Below are 23000 nucleotides of genomic sequence, written 5' to 3' on the forward strand. Positions count from 1 at the left end.
TGCAAGGAGATGGGATCTAGACAAGTTCAAAGAAAAGAGTGTGAGGGACTGTTTCAAGGAACATGTTACACAGGGACCAAATGAAACGGCTGAAGGAAACACAATAGAGGAAGAATGGACAGTTGTGAAGAATCAGGTCTCTAGGGCTGTTGAAGACATGTTAGGAAGGAAGGAAAGATCAACTAAGAATCAATGGATAATTCAAGGAGATACTAGTGTTGGAATGTTGTGATTTTCTTATAAAAAAAAAAAAATAAAGTGTCATGTATTATATCTTGTGTTCTTTGAACGTTTGAACTGCTTGGTGTGTGTGATAGTCAGTTATTGATAACAGCTTGTAATAAAAGGATGTGAGTGATGAAGCTGGTGTTTCTATGGTATAATTCTGTCCGGTGTAATGAGTAGAAATGAAGATATTTCAACAGGTTATGGGCCAGAGCTCCAGAGCGCCAAAACGCCGCAGTATATTCCGGACAATATAAGTTGAAATGGAGTAACGAGAATTAACGGATGAAGCAAGTTGTGACATTATTGACGGGAAAAATGGTGACCTCGTGGACCGGTGAAGAAACACTAAATAGGAATGTAGCCAAGCTTACAGTGGAGAACTATTTTTCGTGGGCATTGAAGGTGAAACAAGAGCTGTTGTTGAAAGATGTGTGGGTATCAGTAATAGGGTATGAGGATACGCCAGGTTGTCAACTGTCTCAGATAGAAATAAGACAGGGAGCGCGAAACAATGCGATCACGTTTGCGGTTATTTTCAAATATGTCGGAGAAAATTTTGAAAGTGACAGTGTAGATATTGAATCAGCGAAAAAGGCATGGGAAAAACTGGACGAGAATACTTCAAACAAATAAATCAACTGTGGAGGAGAACGAGTAAAGCCGGATACTATTTCACAGATCAACAAGTTGCAGGAATGATGATCGGAAATCTTATGGAGGAATATGGCGAAACTGACAATCTCAAGGTGAAGGCGAGATTACTCACTGAGGAAAGCAGAAGGAAACTTCAGCAAAATGGGGGAAAGGCTTAGACACTGGAAAATGTGAGGAGGATGAAGCTCAAGCCATGGTTGTTCAACAGAAGTGAGATATCAAGAAAGAAGACATGGAACGAGGAAAACAGTATAGTTGCTACAATTGCGGTAAACAGGGACATGCATCTAAGTATTGTCGCAGTACCCAAAAGTGATTCAATTGTGGTAAATCAGGGCATTATTCTAAAGTATGTCCAACAAAGAACAGTGATAAATCATCACAGGAGAGTAAATCAGTGAATGCGAGTGGAAAAGTGGTAAGCTCAGAAATTATACATGTAGTAGATAAAGCACTGAGCATGGCAGTTTATGTAGGAACTGGGAAAATTAGAGATTGGCTGTTTGATTCAGGTGCGTCCCATCATATGTGTCCAACAAAGGAGATGTTTATAGACATGTCAACAAATGTAACTGGGAATGTAGAAATAGGAGATAACAGTAAGCTGGATATTAGAGGTACAGGTAAAGTGAAAGTAAAAAAAATCAGCAGGATGGACAATTATATTTATGGATGTGTTGTATGTACCAAACTTGGGTGCAAATTCAATATCAGTTGGTAAGTTAACCGGCAAAGGTTTCAAAGTAGGATTTGCAGGTGAGAAAGCAGTGGTCATAGATAAGAATGGAGATGAAACATTGTTTATTGCAAACAGGAGGAATGATGTATACGTAGTACAGACAGAGGGAAGAAATGATATTGTAGCTGTGAGTGATTGTGACCAAATAATAGATCAAGAATGTAATAACAATGTAGCATTTAAATGTGTTGGGCAGGTTAGGTTGTGGCATGGGGGATATGGACATGTACATTCTGAAGCTTTGTTTAAATTGCCTACGTTAGAATTAAAAAGAAGTAATGATATTAATACTTGTTCTGTATGCATTCAGGGGCAACTAAGTAACAAGGGAGTACCTAAGTCTTGTAAGCGTAAGGGAGAAAAACCACTTGATGTTGTGCATACTGATGTAGTTGGAAAAATTAGTCCACCATCACCAGCATTCTTTCTGATTATATTAGACATGTTTGCAAAATTAATAACTGGTTTGACAGAAGGCAGTTTGGGTTTAGGAAAGGTTATTCGACTGAAGCTCAGCTTGTAGGATTTCAGCAAGATATAGCAGATATCCTGGATTCAGGAGGCCAAATGGACTGTATTGCAATTGACCTATCTAGTGCAATTGGACTAGAAAAAAGAGTGACTGAATGGGTGGCTGTATTTCTAGAAAATAGAACTCAGAGAATTAGAGTAGGCGAAGCTTTATCTGACCCTGTAATAATTAAGAGGGGAATTCCTCAAGGCAGTATTATTGGACCTTTATGTTTTCTTATATATATCAATGATATGTGTAAAGAAGTGGAATTAAAGATAAGGCTGTTTGCAGATGATGTTATTCTGTACAGAGTAATAAATAAGTTACAAGATTGTGAGCGGCTGCAGGGTGACCTCGATAGTATTGTGAAATGGATGGTGGACAATGATATGATGATAAACGGGGTTAAAAGTCAGGTTGTGAGTTTCACAAATAGGCAAAGTCCTCTCAGTTTTAATTACTGCGTTGATGGGGTGAAAGTTCCTTTTGGGGATCTTTGTAAGTACCTAGGTGTTAATATAAGTAAAGACCTTCATTGGGGTAATCACATAAATATGATTGTTAATAAAGGGTACAGATCTCTGCACATGGTTATGAGGGTATTTAGGGGTTGTAGTAAGGATGTAAAGGAGAGGGCATGTAAGTCTCTGGTAAGACCCCAACTAGAGTATGGTTCCAGTGTATGGGACCCTCACCAGGATTACTTGATTCAAGAACTGGAAAAAATCCAAAGAAAAGCAGCTCGATTTGTTCTGGGCGATTTCCAACAAAAGAGCAGCATTACAAAAATGTTGCAAAGTTTGGGCTGGGAAGATTTGAAAGAAAGGAGATGAGCTGCTCGATTAAATGGTATGTTCGAGCTGTCAGAGGAGAGATGGCGTGGGAGGACATCAGTAGACGAATAAGTTTGAGTGGTGTCTTTAAAAGTAGGAAAGATCACAATATGAAGATAAAGTTGGAATTCAAGAGGACAAACTGGGGCAAATATTCGTTTACAGGAAGGGGAGTTAGGGATTGGAATAACTTACCAAGGGAAATGTTCAATTATATTCCAATTTCTTTGCGATCATTTAAGAAAAGGCTAGGAAAACAACAGATAGGGAATCTGCCACCTGGGCGACTGCCCTAAATGCAGATCAGTAGTGATTGATTGATATTTTTAATGTACTGGGAAAGCTCAATATGTTGTAACCATGACTGATGAATACTCCAGATCTGATGTGGCTGTATGTGTGAAAAACAAGGATGAAATGTTAAAATAAATAAATCAATAATGATCTGCATTTAGAGCAGTCGCTCAGGTGGCAGATTCCCCATCTGTTGTTTTCCTAGCCTGTTCCTAAATGATTTTAAAGAAATTGGAAATTTATTGAACATCTCCCTTGGTAAGTTATTCCAATCCCTAACTCCCTTCCTATAAACGAATATTTGCCCCAATTTGTCCTCTTGAATCCCAACTTTATCTTCATATTGTGATCTTTCCTACTTTTAAAGACGCCACTCAAACTTTTCCATCTACTAATGTCATTCCACGCCATCTCTCCGCTGACAGCTCAGAACATACCACTCATTTCAAATGGAAAATTCTAAATTCCCATGGAGGGAATTAGATATTTTTCACCAATAGAGCATGTCAAAAACATATCAGATGTAAGGCTTTTCAGGCGTTTGCTCCCACTCTGACGAGTCTAGTGTCAGACCTAAGATGAAACGCTGGTTAATAGAGCAAACGCCTGAAAAGCCTTACATCTGATACGTACCACTCAGTCAAGCAGCTTGTCTTCTTTCTCCCAATTCTTCCCAGTCCAAACTTTGCAATATTTTTGTAACACTACTCTTTTGACAGAAATCACCCAGAACAAATCGAGCTGCATTTCTTTGGATTTTTTCCAGTTCTTGAATCAGGTAATCCTGGTGAGGGTCCCATACACTGGAACCATACTCTAGTTGGGGTCTTACCAGAGACTTATATGCCCTCTCCTTTACATCCTTACTACAACCCCTAAATACCCTCATAACCATGTGCAGAGATCTGTACCCTTTATTTACAATCCCATTAATGTGATTACCCCAATGAAGATCTTCCCTTATATTAACACCTAGATACTTACAATGATCCTCAAAAGGAACTTTCACCCCATCAACGCAGTAATTAAAACTGAAATAACTTTTCCTTTTTGTGAAACTCACAACCTGACTATTAACCACATTTATCAACATACCATTGCCTGCTGTCCATCTCACAACATTATCGAGGTCACGTTGCAATTGCTCACAATCTTGTAACTGATTTATTACTCTATACAGCATAACATCATCTGCAAAAAGCCTTACCTTTGATTCCACTTGTTTACTGATATCATTTATATATATATGAAAACATAAAGGTCCAATAATACTGCCCTGAGGAATTCCCCTCTTAATGTTTACAGGGTCAGATTAGGCCTCGCCTACTCTAATTCTCTGAGTTCTATTTTCTAGAAATATAGCAACTCATTCAGTCACTCTTGTGTCTAGTCTAATTGCACTCATTTTTGCCAGTAGTCTCCCATGATCGACCCTATCAAATGCTTTAGACAGGTCAATCGCAATACAGTCCATTTGACCTCCTGAATCCAAGATATCTGCTATATCTTGCTGGAATCCTACAAGCTGAGCTTCAGTGGAATAACCTTTCCTAAAACCGAACTGCCTTATCGAATCAGTTATTAATTTTGCAAACATGTCTAATATAATCAGAAAAAATGCCTTCCCAAAGCTTACATGCAACGCATCTCAAACTTACTGGCCTGTAATTTTCAGCTTTATGTCTATCACCCTTTCTTTGTCCGACTCGTTGGCTGAATGGTCAGCGTACTGACCTTCGGTTCAGAGGGTCCCGGGTTCGATTCCCGGCCGGGTCGGGGATTTGAACCTTCATTGGTTAATACCAATGGCTCGGGGGCTGGGTGTTTGTGCTGTCCCCAACATTCCTGCAACTCACACACCACACATAACACTATCCTCCACCACAATAACACGCAGTTACCTACGTATGGCAGATGCCGCCCACCCTCATCGGAGGGTCTGCCTTACAAGGGCTGCACTCGGCTAGAAATAGCCACACAAAATTATTATTATTATTATTATTATTACCCTTTCCTTTATACACAGGGGCTACTATAGCAACTTGCCATTCATTTGGTATAGCTCCTCTGAAAAACAATAATCAAATAAGTACTTCAGATATGGTACTATATCCCAACCCATCGTCTTTAGTATATCCCCAGAAATCTTATCAATTCCAGCCGCTTTTCTAGTTTTCAACTTTTGTATCTTATTGTAAATGTCATTGTTATCACATGTAAATTTTAATACTTCTTTAGCATACTTCTCCTCCTCTATCTGGACATTATCCTTGAAACCAACAATTTTTACATACTGCTAACTGAATACTTCTGCCTTTTGAAGGTCCTCACATACACACTCCCCTTTGATCATTAATTATTCCTGAAACGTCCTTCTTGGAACCTGTTTCTGCCTTAAAATACCTATACACACCCTTCCATTTATCACTAAAATTTGTATGACTGCCATCATGTTATCCTTAGCTGTCTTCTTTGCTAGATTCAATTTCCTAATAAGTTCCTTCAATTTCTCCTTACTTCCACAGCCATTTCTAACTCTCTTTATTTCTCTATTATAATAAGTTGGGTTTTTACCATTTCTTACCACCTTTAAAGGTACAAACCTGTTTTCACATTCCTCAACAATTGCTTTAAACATACCCCAGAGTCTGTTTACATTTTTATTTACCATTTTCCACCAATCATAGTTACTTTTAAAAAACTGCCTCATGCCAGCTTTATCAGCCATATGGGGCTGCCTAATAGTCTTACTTTAAAGACCTTCCTTTCTAACACATTTATTTTTAACTATGACAAAAACAGCTTCATGATCACTAATGCCCTCTATTACTTTGGTTTCTCTATAGAGCTCATCTGGTTTTACCAGCACCACATCCAGGATATTTTTCTCTCTAGTTGGTTCCATCACTTTCTGAATCAGCTGTCCTTCCCATATTAGCTTATTTGCCATTTGTTGGTCATGCATCCTGTCGTTCGCATTTCCTTCCCAATTGATATTTTGTAAATTCATATCCCCTGCTACAATCACATTTCTTTCCATGTCGTTTCCCACATAGCTGATTATGTTATCAAATAATTCTGAATCTGTGTCAGCACTACCCTTCCCCAAAGACTTCAAGTTGCCTATTATCTTTAGAAATGAGCCTTACACCTAGAATTTCATGTTTCTCATCTTTAACTTTTTCGTAGCTTACAAATTCTTCTCTGATCAGAATGAATACTCCCCCTCCCACCATTCCTATCCTATCTCTACGATACACTCTCCAGTTCCTTGAGAAAATTTCTGCATCCATTATATCAATTCTCAGCCATAATTCAACTCCTATTACAATATCTAAAAGCAAAGCAAAGTCTCCTCTGTACAGGCCATGAAGGCCCTTGGAGGAGTGGAAGGTAAAGGCTTCCACCATTGTTGACCTTGGCACGTGATGGGGTAGAGTGGTTAGCTCTACGCCTTGCCGCCTTTTTCCCCAGGAATTAACCTGGTACTCATTTTTGGTGTAGGCTGAGTGAACCTCAGGGCCATATGCACCACCGGAAGTGGAAATATCTTTTCTTAAATTTTACGCCTTCCTGACGGGGATTCGAACCCACGTCCTTCCGGGCGAACCGAGCACGCCTTTACCGCCTTGGCCAGGCAACCCCTTATTACAATATCTGGTAAATATATATCTATTAAATTAATTCTATTCCTTTCTTTACAATACTTCTACAGTTCAACACTAACATTTTTATGTCATCCCTACTTGACTTCCAGATCTCTGTACCGTTATCACCGCTCCCTAGATAAACCCGTTTCCCTGAATGTACCTCCTTATTACCCTTCCAAACAAATTTCCTAACTTATACGTACCACTGCAGTTTAAGTGAAGGCCATCTAAGCACAGATCCCTATCTCCTACCCACCCATTAAGGATCTAGAAATTTCACTCCCAGTTTCCCACATACCCACTCCATAGTCTTATTTAAACCCCCAATCACCCTCCAGTCAGTATCCCTCATACAGAGAATTCCACTGATAACAATCTCTGCTTCCTTACACTACACCCGTGCTGCATTTACCAGATTCCACACATCCCCAACTATGTTGGTACTAATATCAGCTTGCCTTACATTGTTTGTACCAATGTGAAATACTACCACCTTCTCCTTCCCCTCCTCTCTCTCTTCTACTTTCCTCAACATCTGCCTCAACTTAATTCCTGGATAACACTCTACCCTGGTTCCCTTTCCTCCACACACTCTCCCCACATGTCTAACGATGGAATCCCCCATGACCAGAGCCTCAATCCTCCCACCTCATTTGATCCTCTTCCCCCCTGGTCAGCCCTATCTTTCCTGATAGCTGCAGAAGTTACTTCCTCCTCCTTTTTCTCTTTTCCATGACCCTGTTCCACCTGTCTTTTCCTATCCTCTACTCTACATTTCCCTTTCCTACCTTTTCCCTTTCTCCTACTTCCAAACATCTCAGCAACAGTTCCCTGTTCCTCATCTTCCCTCTGTTGCTCTACCTGGAGTGGCTCATAATGATTTCGCACAGACACCACACCTGTCCTGAATTCTGATCCTGAATAGAGCCCTTATCTGCAATCTCCTTTCCCTTAGAACATTAGACCACCTGTCTTCTACAATCCCCCCTTTCCTTCCTCTCTCCCTTGTACACCTACTGTAACCTGTACATTGTTTGAGGGAGGCCTATCTTCCTTCCTGTCTTCTGTGAGAATCCTAATTATTTCCCTCAAACTCTCCAACTCCTCCCTCATACCCCTCAATGCCTCACCATACCCACAGTCCTTACACTTGCACTCTTTAGCCATTCTTTACAGGAAAAAAAAATCAAGATAAAAGGAAAAATAAAATAACTTATGTGCAAAAAATAAAATGAACGGAGGGATATATTGTCGGAGATAGTACTCAAAGATCACACGACAATAAAATTAATTTACGACTACACTATAATACTACTTAGTCGAACTGTATTTTTGTCCTACAACACCCTAACAGGATAAAAACTGTTGTTAATTACTGAATACCAAAAGGAATACACAAGAATTATACAAATCTAAACTGCAATTAAGCCTAACCTAATTACAACAGAATTTTAGTAAGAGAGTTGCTACGGATACCTGTACTATACCGGTACTACACAAATATTTTACAATAATAAAATAAGCACGCTAAATTCTAATAAGATGTTACTCGTATACTACTGTAAATACACTACAATAAGTTTAAACTACGTTCAGACGTATCCTAATTACAATACCGGTACTGTATGTCACTACTAAGCAGAAACAGAAATGAAAATTGCAAGTTTGAAATGAACCACTGTACTCAAAGATTACGAACAAGCTAAATGCTTAGACAGGTTATTATTAGTACCGTACTATGCTCTAATAGATTCACACGAAAGATACACACGAATATAGCAGGCAAGATACGGTACTATCTAAATATACTGTATCTACACTACAATTCTCAGCTGAAATGTGGTTATATGAATTTTTACCGCTGGTGGATTACTATTATTTTCCCTACTACGCGGGACTGAGTATAAAAGTGTCCTTAAATGCTGAAAAATAAGAGGTTGTCTACGATAATTTATGTCGAAACTACGCCGGGGGCTTGAAATGCAATATTATTGGGATATAGGAATTTGATTATTAACTTTTACTCAATGAATAAACGAAGGTGGAAAGTACAAAGTATGCAGGGAACTAAGACTACAAATTATCGGAATATAGTAATCAGCTGATTTTGTATTTATTTACACAACTACCATGTGCATGTAGCAACAATCGTCAACAATTCTAATAGAATCTTCAACAATCCAAAAACTGTTAAGTACCGTAATTATCCATTTTCTTTAACTTCCTTTTAAATCGAAGTTTAGAGGTGAATCGTGTTATTTAATTTATTAAATTATTACTTTCGTGATAGTTTGAATGGATATCTATACGAAATATCAGAAAAGTTGCGGAGGAAGTTACAATGAGTTACAACCCCTTATGATAATCTGCCTTTGTAAGTATTATACCAACAAACCTACAGAGATTTAAAAATATTGTTTTAAAAGTTAATATTATTACCTAAAGTATTTCCTAAACCTAAAATTCGAACAAGGTACACCTAGCTAGCCTACTTAACCTAGAAAATGTAATCTAGAAAATGTAATCTACTGAATACCAAATGAATTACTTGTTATAAAATTCAAATAACTATCACTACTCCCAATTTCTACCAACAAGTACTAAACACCAATATATATAAATAGCACTAAATGGAACACACACACATAAAATTTAAACAATTTCAATAGGTTTTATGGTTGTGTTTAATAGGCATCAGGCAAAGGCAGAAAAGTTACATGGTGTAGGAATTAAGGTAGTGCAATCGGACAATGGTACAGAGTATACATGTAGCGGGTTTCAAGCACAATCGCAAAAATGTGGTATTACTCACAGGAGGTCTGTACCGTACACTCCATACCAAAATGGATTAGCAGAGGGGCAGGATAGAACAACGTTTCATACTGTTAGATGTCTATTGATCCAGTCTGGGTTACCAAAAGAATTCTGGGGAAAAGCGGTAACGACTGCAGTGTACTTAAGTAATAGGTGCCCATCCTCAGCAATAAATTTTCAGATAATGTATGAACTGAGGTTCAAAAGGGAGTTGGATGAGGAAGAAATAGGTAGATTGAAAGTATTTGGATCTCAGGCATGGGCTGTAAGAGCATACAGCAGGAAGTTAGATCCCAGAGCAGAGTCATGCGTTATGATAGGGTACGAGGCAGGTACTAAAGATGGATATAGATTATGGAGTCTTGAAAGGAAAAAAGTCATAGTGAGGAGAAGTGTGGTATTTGAGGAGCAGATATTTCCCTTTAAGGTGAAAAGTCCTGGAATTGATATCACTGAAAAGATAAATGTACCAAAGGCATAGGGTAGTGAAACATACTTTGACATACTGTGCACTGAAGATCCAGAGATAAAATTAGGGACTGAGTTAGACACAAGGGAGGATGGAGAGGAAACATTGGCTGTTGAGTCAACGACCGGAGAGGAACAACTAGAGGTTGAGTCTATAGCAATACAAGAGCCAGGGAATAATCTGAGAAGGTCAATAAGACAGAGGAAAGGAAAGACTTGTGCAGACTGTAAGGCAGTAACCACGGAACCCAGCGGTGAAAGGCCGACACGCTGCCGTCTGAGCCACAGGGGCTCCTCATGACATATCAATTCAGGGACATGTACTGTAGACTATTTTATTCACTAATAATGATTGACATAACTAAAGTAATTTATAATAGCTAGTTCAGCAGTGCTGAAGAAGCCTCATTTGATGTTGAATACTATTACCAAACAATATTGAGTCTTAGGGCAGTATGGATTCAGATCCTCTATTATATGGATAGTTCTTCCTTACTTATTTTCTTATTTCTTACTATCTTACTTCATTCAATCTTTTGCTTTTTGAAGGGGCCTTACCAACCTCTATGAAGGAGCTATTTTTGGAGGTCAAGTCAGAAGGAACCTTTACCTCAAACCTGCTAGCTATTTAATAGGCTATACCTACCACCCCGCCTATGGCTATTTTTTGATGGCTGCAGTGTTTTATCTTCTATGTCTTGGCACAGACCAGAGCAAAATGTAGCTTTCACTGACATCTTTGCAAAATTTTACAAATCTGGCTCAAAATGCAAAACTGTTTACCTTTAAGCAAAATCGCAAAATAACTGACAAAATTTGTGGGATCACTCTTTAATCCAAGAAGCATAATGAAAGATGATTTAAAACTGATGAAATCTCGTATCTAATAATGCACATTCGCATCCTATGAGAACTTTCAACTTCAGAACATCTTGAGCCATACACAGTGTTTAGGGATCTAGTTGGTACTTCATGTAGAGCAGGTAAAGATACTGATGTGATCTTTTCCTGAAATCAGAATATGGGCATTTCATGGAAGCTAAAGTGAAGGATTTATGAATCCCAGTCAGTAATGTTGATAATAAGAGGTCATTGTCAATGTCTTGCAATATAATGTCTGACGGTAGAACAGCTCCGACTCCCAGTAATACGGTACTCATGATATCTCTGTCTTTTTCACACTGATGTGCAAATTATGTACGCAGACTAGATCCTACTTGTTAAAGTGGCAGGATGAAGATTTTTCTAAACATCCATGCTCTGATAAATGTTATATGTGTTTTCAGCAGAAGCATAACTCTCATGTTTCTACTAAAAAGCAAAGCAAAGTCATCCCCGTACAGGCCATGAAGGCCGCTGGAAGGGTGGAAGGTAAAGGCTTCCACTATCCGTAACCTCAGTGCTTGATGCAAAATGGCTTTTAGTGCCGGGAGTGTCCGAGGGCATGATCGGCTAGCCAGGTGCAGGTCTTTTGATTTGACACCTGTAGGCTACCTGCGCGTCGTGATGAGGATGAAATGATGATGAAGACGACACATACACCCAGTCCCTGTGGCAGTGAAATTAACCAATGAAGGTTAAAATTTCTGATCTGCCAGGAATCGAACCCGGGACCCCTGTGACCAAAGGCTAGCACGCTAACCATTTAGCCATGGAGCCGGACAGCGCTTGATGGGGTAGAGTGGTTAGCTTTACGCCCAGCTGCCTTTGCCGCCAGGAATTAACCTGGTACTCATTTTTGGTGTAGGCTGAGTGAACCTCAAGGCCATGTGCATCTCCGGAAGTGGAAATCTCGTTTCTTGAATTTTTCAACTTCCTGACGGGTAATCAAACCCATGTCCTTCCGGTTGAACTGCACATGCCTTTACTGCCTCAGCCAGGCAGCCCCAATGTATCTAGTACATATGTCAAAATAAAATATGATGTTCTACTGCAAATATGCTTATCTATGGTTTAGCTTTTACTGCTGAAAAGTGAAAATAGAATTTAGTGAAATTATGTACAAAGTAAAATAAAAATAGCAAAAAAATATATAAAAATAACTTATTAAAAATGACAAACTTAGGAAAAAATCTTTTACCACAAACAGGTGCCTCTAGTTATAGGGTTATGTCATGTAGTAGTGTCAGTCTTGCTGCAATAACAATTTCTGGCCCAGTAAAGAAAGCAATGGCAAACTACCTCACTCCTCATTATGCATTATACATCTAATTATGGCACTGCCATGGGTTTTTGTATTTTCTCTATAAACCACATAATCTTTGGTAGTGTTATTTGAGGATCCAACCAGACTTTGGGATGAAAACTTAACAGACAGATCTAGCACCCAGAGCTGTATTTAGGAAGGGGTCAGAGGGATCCAAGACCAAGGGGACAAAAAATTAAGCATGTCCATAAAACTTTTAAAACTTTTTGAATTATTTCCAAAAGGAATATCTCATGATGTGAATAAGAGAAGTTTCATACAGCAGTTAGCTGTGGGTGCCGTTGGTCACACTGTTAATTATTTTGGTTTCAGAGAATAAGAGATATAATTTGGTATCATTCGTAAAGTGATCAGAAGTTCTGATTTCGGCTGTGACAGTCCCTCTATTCGTACAAATATTCCGCTATTCCACAAAAGAGCTTAACTGCCTCGCTTCTTCAAAATTCAGTTTGAATTTCCCACTTTCCAAAAATATTGTGTGTATATATATATATATAGGTGACATTTTAGGTCTATTGAGATTGGCAGTGAATTTTATGTGACGGGACTATACGCCACGTGTTCCACACCGAGTGTTCACCGGTGAAATCAAAGGGGTAAATTTTTAAAAATATAACCTGTTCAAGGGTGTAGACCAACGTTATCACCAGGAGAAGAGATGGATAAATTTATTATACTGCTGGACTCTCCGTTCACAAGAAATAAACATTAAAACTTCTTGTAATATCAAAACTTTAGATTTGACGCCTTAACAAACATTCTCTGAGGGTGTATGAAAGATTTGATAACATATTTTAGGAAATATAAATAATGATATTATGAAATAAAATTATGGAATTAATTAACTAATTAATTAATAAGAAACCATGTGTCATGTGACTCACAACACTGAGGAATTTAGAATGTCAATTGAACCAGGAGTTACGCTGGTGGACAGAGTTAAGAATATATTGGTGTACACAGTGACGGACTCTCCCTCACTTATTGCATACCAACTCACTTGCTTATTTGTTGTTGGATTCTTGTAGACCTGAACAGCTGTTACTCGTCACCACGAGAAGAGCAGTTTCGCTTCTCAATCATATGAAAATTTATCTAGATTCACAGCAGACGTCAATAGTGTTCATGAAGAAAGTATGTATCATTACATGTTAATGGTGAAGCTACGAGTTGTGAATCAATTCTAATATTTTCGTGTAAGTTTCAGTGAACATCAAGAGGTACCAGTTCATAACCGGACGAGGTGATGAAGACCAGCGTTAGGAAATTTATTTACCTCGAGGACATCATCCATCTTACCATGCAGCATTAAGGAGGACCGATGCCGACAGTGTCCTAATGCCATGAATCCAGCCTAGAAGGAAACCAGGGTTATCAAGACATCAATGTTAAGTCGACAATTCATTTTTACTGGGTATTATATGTTCTATGTAGCTGTAATAAGTAGTTAACTTTCTTCTTGAAGGGATTATTGGTTGAACTGTAGTTTGGTTAGATTTCAGCAACTTTACCATGACATTTTCTTGCGTTATATGATGTTGAGTCTGTATTTTCTTTCATTATATGATTTTTAATGTGCGTGATGTCTGAATGTCAAGGTCATCGACTGTGCGGGTTTGAAATAGTCATGTCAATGGACGAGTATCTGAGTTAAATATCAGCCATCGGCTAACCTTTAGTAAATATTATTTTTCCATATTGATATTGAGGAATGTGTACAGGTAATATTTTTGTACTTCGGAGTTTTTTCTCCTATATTTTTCCCAAAAGTGTTTGCCACATTTTCATAAGGGATTAAGCTCATCTGACGTGCGAATGCTACAGTCATGATATGGACATATTTCTTTTGAATCTGACTTCTATGTTAAAGGAGGACATTGTTCGATTTTTACACTTATTTGTGGTTCCAGTCATTTATGTAATTTTACCCGTCATATTTTGGATGGATGTTGTGAATTGTATTGATACTTTCCTCTTACATTGTGCCATGTGGAGAGATGTTGTATTGGATTATTATAATTTAATGTGCTATTTATTCTAACCTTCATGTTATAATGATCATAAGCACATGTATTCTATTTTCTGCGATGTTGTGTATAATGATGAAGGAATTTATCGTTATTTGATAGATATGCAATTGGTTGTTTTCCATGAGAGAACCATAGATGATAGCATCTTCACAGAGTATTATTGAACCACGAGGTAAACCACATGTCTTCTTATAAAATAAAATTAAGCATATGAGATTATTAGAGCCTCTTGTTACACTTGATGAACTCCATCACAATGATATTAAATCGTAGCTGTCTGATACTGCTCAGCTCCTCAATATTTGATAGATTTTTGTAACGACTTGCATTGGATGTAGGTATTGATAACCTTATCGGTCACCATTACCCAAACTACGTCCATCAGATTAATTACTGTGTTTCAAGTCATCATTTTTGGGATTATTTCATCTCCAGTAAAGTGGATAAAACACGTGTGGACATGTGTTGTATATTTTTGTAAAATAGTATTTTCTAGTCGTAGTTGGTTGCATTTCTTTCCTTGGTAGATGATGGTAACGAGAGATTTAATACCGGCATATTTTAATTTTTTTCATCTACAGGTTGAGTGCTTTTTATTTTATTGTAATTTATTGATGTGTGTGTCACCATCGTTGCCTTAATTTTCGGTGTTGTGTCAAGGTCATTACACAAGGTTAAAGATTTATTTAAATTTTTACTTTTCTACTTTTGTCATGTGAAGTTACGTGTATTCTGAGGTTACACTGAACAGATAATGATTGAAATGTCGAGTTAAATTTGAGGGTCGTTTAATCAAGCATTATTAAGTTACATGACTGGTCAAAATATAAGGAAACGAAAATACAAAAAATTTAAATTTGAGTTCCACTTAAACATTTAAAATCTTGTTCCACATTTTCCAGCATGATTTGATATCCGCACGACCCTCATTCTCTTAACAAATAAAATTTAACAGACATGAAATTCGAAATTGATGTTTAACGAAAAATTTTGTCAGAATTAGTAGAAATTTATTAATGTGTACCATCCCATTAAAATTTTTTTTTTTTTTTTTTGGATGTACAACAAGACTGAGAGTAAAATTTAAAATTTTAGTGATCATTGTTCATAATCATAGTGCTCAGGATGATGTAACATTTGTAATAAATCATCTACCACCGATTTGTATTTGAAAATTTGTTATTTGTCGATATCTGCCCATTTCCTTTGATCCACACCAGTTTTTTTTTGGAACATGTCAAATCTCATACTGAGCACCCCTGAGTGTGTCTTGTGTTTCTTGTGTAACTAGATGCGGCATAAACGGGCAGAATAGGTATTTACAGTAGAGTCCTGTGAATCTGCTCTAATTGGGACCAGGCCCTGTTTGGATTAGGAAATTTTTTGATTAATCAGAAAATCGTTTCTAGAATGAAGCATTGAGCTGAAATGTCTTGCGCTGGCTTCAGGCATTAATTTACAACCTCTGTCGATTGTAGCACCCCTGTCATTACTACGCTTCTGATGAAGTTTGGTTTTTAAAATAGCAATTAAATGAAAGCATGTGTACACTTAAAGAAAACCCTGAAGTGTTGAAACATTTAGATAAAAATGAAAGTGTATCAAAATTATTTCTTGAATCTGGTGTTGGAAAAGCAGCAATTTCCAAGTGGAGAGAAAACTATGGTACATTCGAACAGTTTTGCACAGCATTATCATCGGCCATCTTTGAAGCCTACCAAACATCAAAAATGTCAAAATATGATAAATCTGATGGAGCAATTCACTGCCAGTACTGGATGGTTTGAGTTATAAAAGAAAAGACATGGAATATGTCAGCTGACACTCAAACAAATAACATCATCAACATGTAAAATACATTATTAATGTAAATTAACTTTGTGAATTACTGCATATATGTTGCATGTTGTGCTGTAGTAACTAATAAATTATATACTCTTTTCCTACCATATATATATCTAGTTTTTGGTGATATAAATAAGCTATAAACAATGTACAATGAAAATAATTACAAACGATAGCTTCACGGATTGGGTGTCCCACTTTGACTTCCAGAATTTCTGTTCACTTTGATCGTTCACTTCCTGTACTGTTTATAACGATTTAACTGCTATTTAGTTACTGGTACTGTTTTGTGGGCCTTGTGTTCATGTCATCATGTGTTTCAGTTTACTTACAGTGTGAAGATTTAGTTGTGTAGCCAAATCCTGCTGCTCAGCTGAACGATTGTTTTCTGCTCTTGCAAGGATTAAAAATTATTTACGATTAATTATCTCAAAGTCAACAATGCTTGGTCTATCTTGCTGTGCTTGTCATTGACAATTATTTAACCGTAGCAAGACAGAAACCACTCAGCTGATGATTAACTCTCATTTTCAGTGAGTGCAATCACAGTTTAGGGAAGTGGAGTAGGAGCGCACATTTCCTCGAGTCCATGAGTGCTGCAGTAGTTAAATTCGGTTGTTACCACTCGATATTACTACTGATAAAATCAACCTCCTTTTCCAGAGAACTGCTCCAGAATTTTAAAAATAATTGAACTAGAAACATAATTCTACAAGAAATTCCTGAAAGAATGGGTTTTCTTTCATTTGAGATCTTCTGATTTTTATTTTAAATAGTACGTTAAGACACAAATGAACAGTATGACTTACCACACCACATAATCAGATACACCACACACATCCATTCTAAAGGTAATGGATGAAGAAAATTAAAAAGAGGAAAGTGACATTCATTTGGATCACCCCATTTCATGTCAATATGAGCCAAGCCTCGTTCTTCAGGAATATCCAACACCATCATCAATCCTAGACATGAAAAACAAGAGAGTTAAGAGTTGAAAACTCAAGATCTAATATTTTATACTTACCACCATACAGTTCAGTCAGTTAAAACCTTACCAAAGATGTCTACTGAAAATAATAACAATGACATATAGGTATCCCACTCTAATTCCAAATTAACAATAATGTCTTTTTAGCAATGTTTATGAGTTTTCTTCCTTTCGGGATGGTGGGTTTATTAGACTCTTTATATATTGAACCTGGAACACTGGTCTAGCATCTGCACTCGAAGTATTTCAAATTTCAAATATGTGCTGTGCGCAAGAAGAGCCGTCACTGCTAGTGAACGTGGTATGAGCTTGCTGGTGGCAAGTCAAGGACAAACTAGCCTACGTCACTTCGAACATTCCATTCCTTCTATGCTTAATAACTACCTTAATAAAAATGGTACAGAGAGGAGGTAGTAGAAGAGGCGCCCAACGTGAGAATGGAATGTCAACTTAACAGTAAATTATTCTTGTTAGAATCTGCTAGGTAACTCATTAACTTTTAATGATATCAATGAAAGTTTTCCACACTAGAGAGGTTTACCTACCTTATGGTGATGAACCTTAATTCACTGAGTTTGTGAAAGGCAAACAGTAGAAAACTAAGAATAGGAGAACTCATATACAGCATGATTCAGTCGCCCCTTCCAATGTAGTTTTATGCAACTCACAATATTCATTCCATCCTGAAAACATTTGCCCTGTCGATATGTTCAGACAACACAACCGGATATATTGGTATTGACAGGACGCCATAATGTTATACACGTATTAAACACTGGAAGACATGCGTGTGCCTTCTAGATCATATGAACCTGACACGCCGGCGAAAAACTAAATTGATATTGTGACCGCAGTAAACCTTACACTGCCAACCACTACAGAAACATGCAATAGTAATGACATCCCTTGATATAGGGTTGCCATCAGGAAGGGCATCCAACTGTAAAAGAGGGCCAAATCCACATGTGCACCACAGTTCGCACCTGCATCCCCACAGATGTGGGAAAAGTGGTAGAAGAAGAAATACAGCTTCGTCTGTGTCGTTCCTGACATAGCTGACTACTTTATCAAATAATTCTGCAAATAATTTCCAAGTCTGTACACCCCAAAAACATCATGTTGTCTACTACCTTTCGAGATGAACCTTACACCTAGAATTTAATGTTTCTTATTCTTAACTTTTCATAGTTAACAAACCAGTATGAATACTCCCCCTCCTAATATTCCTACCCTCTTTCTACGATAAACACTCCAGTTCCATGAGGACATTTCTGCACCCATACTATCACTTCTCAGCCATGATTACAATATCTGGTAAATGTAGGGCCTATATCTATTACAGGAAATTACATTCCTTTCTTTACAGCATTTCTGCAGTTTAACACTTACTTGACTTCCAACTCCCTGTACTCTCATCGCTACTCCCTGGTCCACTCCATTTCCTTGAACATACCTCCCTATAACTCTTCTAAACAAACTAACTTTTACATACCATTGTAGAAAACCATCTTCAGGGTTGCTGACAGTGGGGTTCGAACCCACTATCTACTGAATGCCAGCTGACAACTGTGTGACCCAAACCGCACAGTCACTTGCTCGGTACCAGAGATCTTTTACATGACGTCTTATGACAGGAGTGTCAAAGGGATTTATTTTCACCCTTCAAATCCAACTATCTCTGCAGGGTTTGAAACCACTATCTTGGGATCTGGAGGCCGACACTCTTACCACTTTTAGCTCTGAACATACCGCTTAGCTGAGCAGGTCAATTCCTCACTCCCAATCCATCCTAGCTTAAAGTTTGCAACATATTTGAAATACTACCCTTTTGTCAGAAATACCCAGAGCAAATCGTGCTGCTTTCCTTTGGATATTTTCTAGATCTCATATCTAGTAATTTCTGGTGAGAATCCCATATGCTGGAACCATACTCTTGTGGTCTTACCAGAGACTTAAGTGCCCTCTCCTTTACATCCTTACTACAACCACTCAATAGCCACATAACAATATGAAGAAATCCTTAATTTTCAATCCTGTTTATGTGATAAGCCCAATGAAGATCCTTCCATGATTTGCTCTAGGTAATGTCTGACAAAAGTGTAGTGTTATGAAAATTTTGCAAACTTTTGGCAGGGAAGGCTCGGGAGTAAGGAGACAAGCTGCTCGCGTAAGTGGTAACCTAAAATCTGAGCTGTCAGTGGAGAGATGGTGTGGAATGGCATTAGTAGACTAATAAGATTGAAGAGATAATGTGGAATGGCATAAGCGGATAAATAAGATTGAATAGAGCCTCTAAAGGTAGGAAAAGTGTATTCTATTACAGAAAGAGGAATTAGGGATTGGAATAATTTATCAAAGGAAATGTTCGATACATTTCTAAAATTTTTGAAATTATTTAAGAAACAATTGATGGGAAATTGCCACCTGGATGATAGCCCTAAATGGAGATCAATGATGACTGAAAGAAGAGATGAGATGACTAAATAAAACAGACTCTTAAAGCACAACAGTTTGACAGTCTATTGGTTTAAGAGGAAGAAGTCTACCTGGATAGAAAAAGTGGAGAATGTTTATTTACAGCAAATAGGCAACTGGATCATGATGATGATGATGATGATGATGATGATGATAATAATAATAATAACATCTAATGTATTCCTGTGCACACTCTGTATGTCTCTGAAAAATTTCTCTACTTACAGCTCATCATTAGGCTATTCTAAAACTGGAGGCATTCTTGCATGTATGTTAAAATGTTCCAACTATAACATAGTATTAATGAGATTATGTGGAGTACCGGTACACTATAGAATCAAAGTAAAAAAAAATATAAATATTTCTCAAATTACTGGAAAATAAGCATACTGGGTTATGTGAATATCGTGCAGTATCTGAGGCATTCAAATATCGGAAATTCTCAGGACGTGTAGCACTCGTACAGTGAATTGACACGTTCGATTCAGGATACACCTGAGAAAGACAATCGTCCAAGCAACCTTACCCACGGTAAGAAAATGACAGCCTTCTGTATAAATTTCCCTACCCAACAAAGCTGAAATGGAAGAAATAGGCTAATTATTAGTTTCAGAAACATATTATTCATGAAGATAACTTAGTTGGTACACTTTCCAATGATTCACAAGACATCTAGTCAATGCAGTAACGCAGGCAAAGTGAAATAAACATGTGTAATTTAATGTCTTAACATAAAAAACAGTATATTATCACAAAGTCACATTATACAACAAAAAACAGAATGATGGCTTCTTCCATTAACTAACAACAGAACAGTTTAGTTTCTGGAAGATGTTAGGGGTGAAGATTTATTTTTCCAATATCTCTTAGTGCTATTAGTAGAGGAGAATAAATGTGACAGTATCTTCTCCAAGAAAAAATCATACTGATTAAATTATTGTGAACTAGGAATTAAATTCTCACTAGAAGGATAGTATGTCTAGACCAATACAATAATCTCAGTATAGCTTACCAAATAAAGCCCTTATGATTCCTAGAGAAGCAGGATCCATAGGTCTATACAAAAGCTGAACAAATCTCTTCCAGCTTGAAAGGTCAGCTGGCAAAAAGCCAAATAACTGCTGAAATTGTTCTTCTGCTCTAGACATTCCCACATCATCACTGGCCTTTTGACTACCAGCCTGTGAGGAAGAACTTTTATCTCTCTCTCCTGGTAAATTACCTTGATTTTTTCTTCTTCTGGCACTCATATGCATCTTGCTGTAAACAAAAAGTAAAGATGAGCACACAATTACAACTGAATATCAAGTAAAATTATTTATAACTGTAATTCTTATTTTCTGATAGTTGAAAAGAAGTTTACTACCTACTGGTACCGTACCAATTCAAGCTGAAAAAATATTATCAATCAATCACCACTGATCTGCAGGTGGCAGATTCCCTATCAATTAACTAAGAAACAATCACACCTTGCTCACATGAACAACATCTCCTTTCACAAGAAAAAGGAACTGATTTACCAGCACCTGTTAAATATTGCAATAACAAACCAGCTAAGGAGCTTTACGAACACCACTTGACCACAGAGAGGCTTCCGAATTTCTACTTGTCGAAAGTGTACCTAGGCCTAACAAGTATTCATTGTCTCATAACATTATGACAGAATAAGGCCGATGTAAATAAAAAAATAATGAAGAAAATTAAAATATATATATTGTATTTTTCTTACCGGTTTCTAGGCCACCGACTGCTTGTCCACTTTTCGCGTAAACCTTAATCAGATTAAAGGGAACGTTACTCAAAAGATGAGACAAAACCTCTCATCCAGTCATCTCTGCGTTGCCATGGTAACAAAACTGTACTACAGGACCACAAACACAATCATGAAAACAACAAGGTGTACGCAATCGATAAGAACCAAGCTGTTGTCATGGTTACACTGACGTATTCGAATGATCAACTTCCCGGATGTATCTTTGCCTTTGCATAGGAGTCAGAGGGTTTCATTAGGTACCGGTAACTCTAATGCATACATATATGAATATGTATTAACGCTCGTTATAGAATCCACGTCTGCTTTAACCTCATCTGCCGTAAAAATAGTACGATGCATTCTTATTTCGTAGTTTTAATTAGGTATTTTTAAGAACGCTGTCATTTCCTTACGGGAATTGACTTTAATAAAAACATCATGGAACAACTTCCAGCAAACTATTATCGCATGAAAGATATATGAAAGTTAAACAGAGATTTGATAAAACATATTTTTCTTTAATATGTGCATTTACTTATTCTTGTCTCAAAGCGTATGAATTTCACAAGTTGGTTCTAGGCTTCTAGCACCGTACGCTGTTGCTGCAGGCTATCGTGCATCGTGCTTCAAAATTCAATTAGTGCGACAATTCGTTACGAGATGGTGCGGCGATGTAGTTTGTGACTCTAGCTTTGAACGAGCCTGGCGCATGTTCCCTACGTACAGTAAACTCCAACAAGCACAGTTTATATTCTACATTTAATCACAACGATCTTAAAAAAAAAGTAAGTCATCCTCGCTGGCTCAAATGATTGTATTCTTGCCAAATCTAGTAATATCTCTAATCTAACTCAAATTTTTAATTTTCAAAAAGCTCAAATAACCAATGTGACACAGTGTTAGCCGTACCATTTTAAATTTAAGCGCCACAACAATCGACATGTGAGCTGGATAACGTCGTGATTGTTGCCTTTTTATATAGGGTTGCCAACAATCACGATTTTGTTGACATTGTCCCTTTTTCTAAATCAAAAATTGACTTTGTCGGGTCACCTAAATTGTCCCTACATTTTCGTGTTACAGTGTAGTATTTAAGCTATATCCACCGGTAGACTAGTTCTATAATTAGTAAGGTTAGAATTCCGGAATACGCTTTAATTTTTTTGTGTTTGTGCTCCTGGTGGTTTTAAAAATTATCCAATCGACAATGACTTTACCGTTCTACCGCCTGGGCGATAGCCCTAAATGCAGAGCGAGCAGTGGTGATTGACTGATTGAATAATAATCTCTCTCTAATCGTCTTGCGTATAACCTACTGCAGGTGCAGAGAATGTCGACAGTAACTTAGTTCAGTGGCATTATTCAGTATTGTTATTTGTTGTACGTAGCTAAAATGAACATCTAGAATAAAATAAAGTTTCCAAAATTTTCAGCAAGTTTAAGAAAACTAATAGTGACGGTGAGAGCAGTGGCCATAGTAACACGCTAAACAAACTTAGTTGAGAA

The 23000-nt window shown here is 37.5% G+C and overlaps 1 protein-coding gene across 1 annotated transcript in view; it reads right to left on the reverse strand.

Moving 5' to 3' along the window:
- The window catches only part of GC (gamma-glutamyl carboxylase), a 127020-nt gene extending 106085 nt beyond the window's left edge, over positions 1–20935 (reverse strand). Inside the window, exons 1-2 of the mRNA XM_067155133.2 lie at positions 20754–20935; positions 17085–17240 (exon numbers count right to left, since the gene is read on the reverse strand). Coding sequence (XP_067011234.2) covers positions 17085–17240; positions 20754–20889 — 292 coding nt within the window. The 5' untranslated portion in view covers positions 20890–20935. The remainder of the gene's footprint in view (positions 1–17084; positions 17241–20753) is intronic.
- Between the last annotated feature and the right edge of the window lie 2065 nt (positions 20936–23000).

Source organism: Anabrus simplex, chromosome 1 (genome assembly GCF_040414725.1).
Source record: "Anabrus simplex isolate iqAnaSimp1 chromosome 1, ASM4041472v1, whole genome shotgun sequence".
Taxonomy (NCBI): domain Eukaryota; kingdom Metazoa; phylum Arthropoda; class Insecta; order Orthoptera; family Tettigoniidae; genus Anabrus; species Anabrus simplex.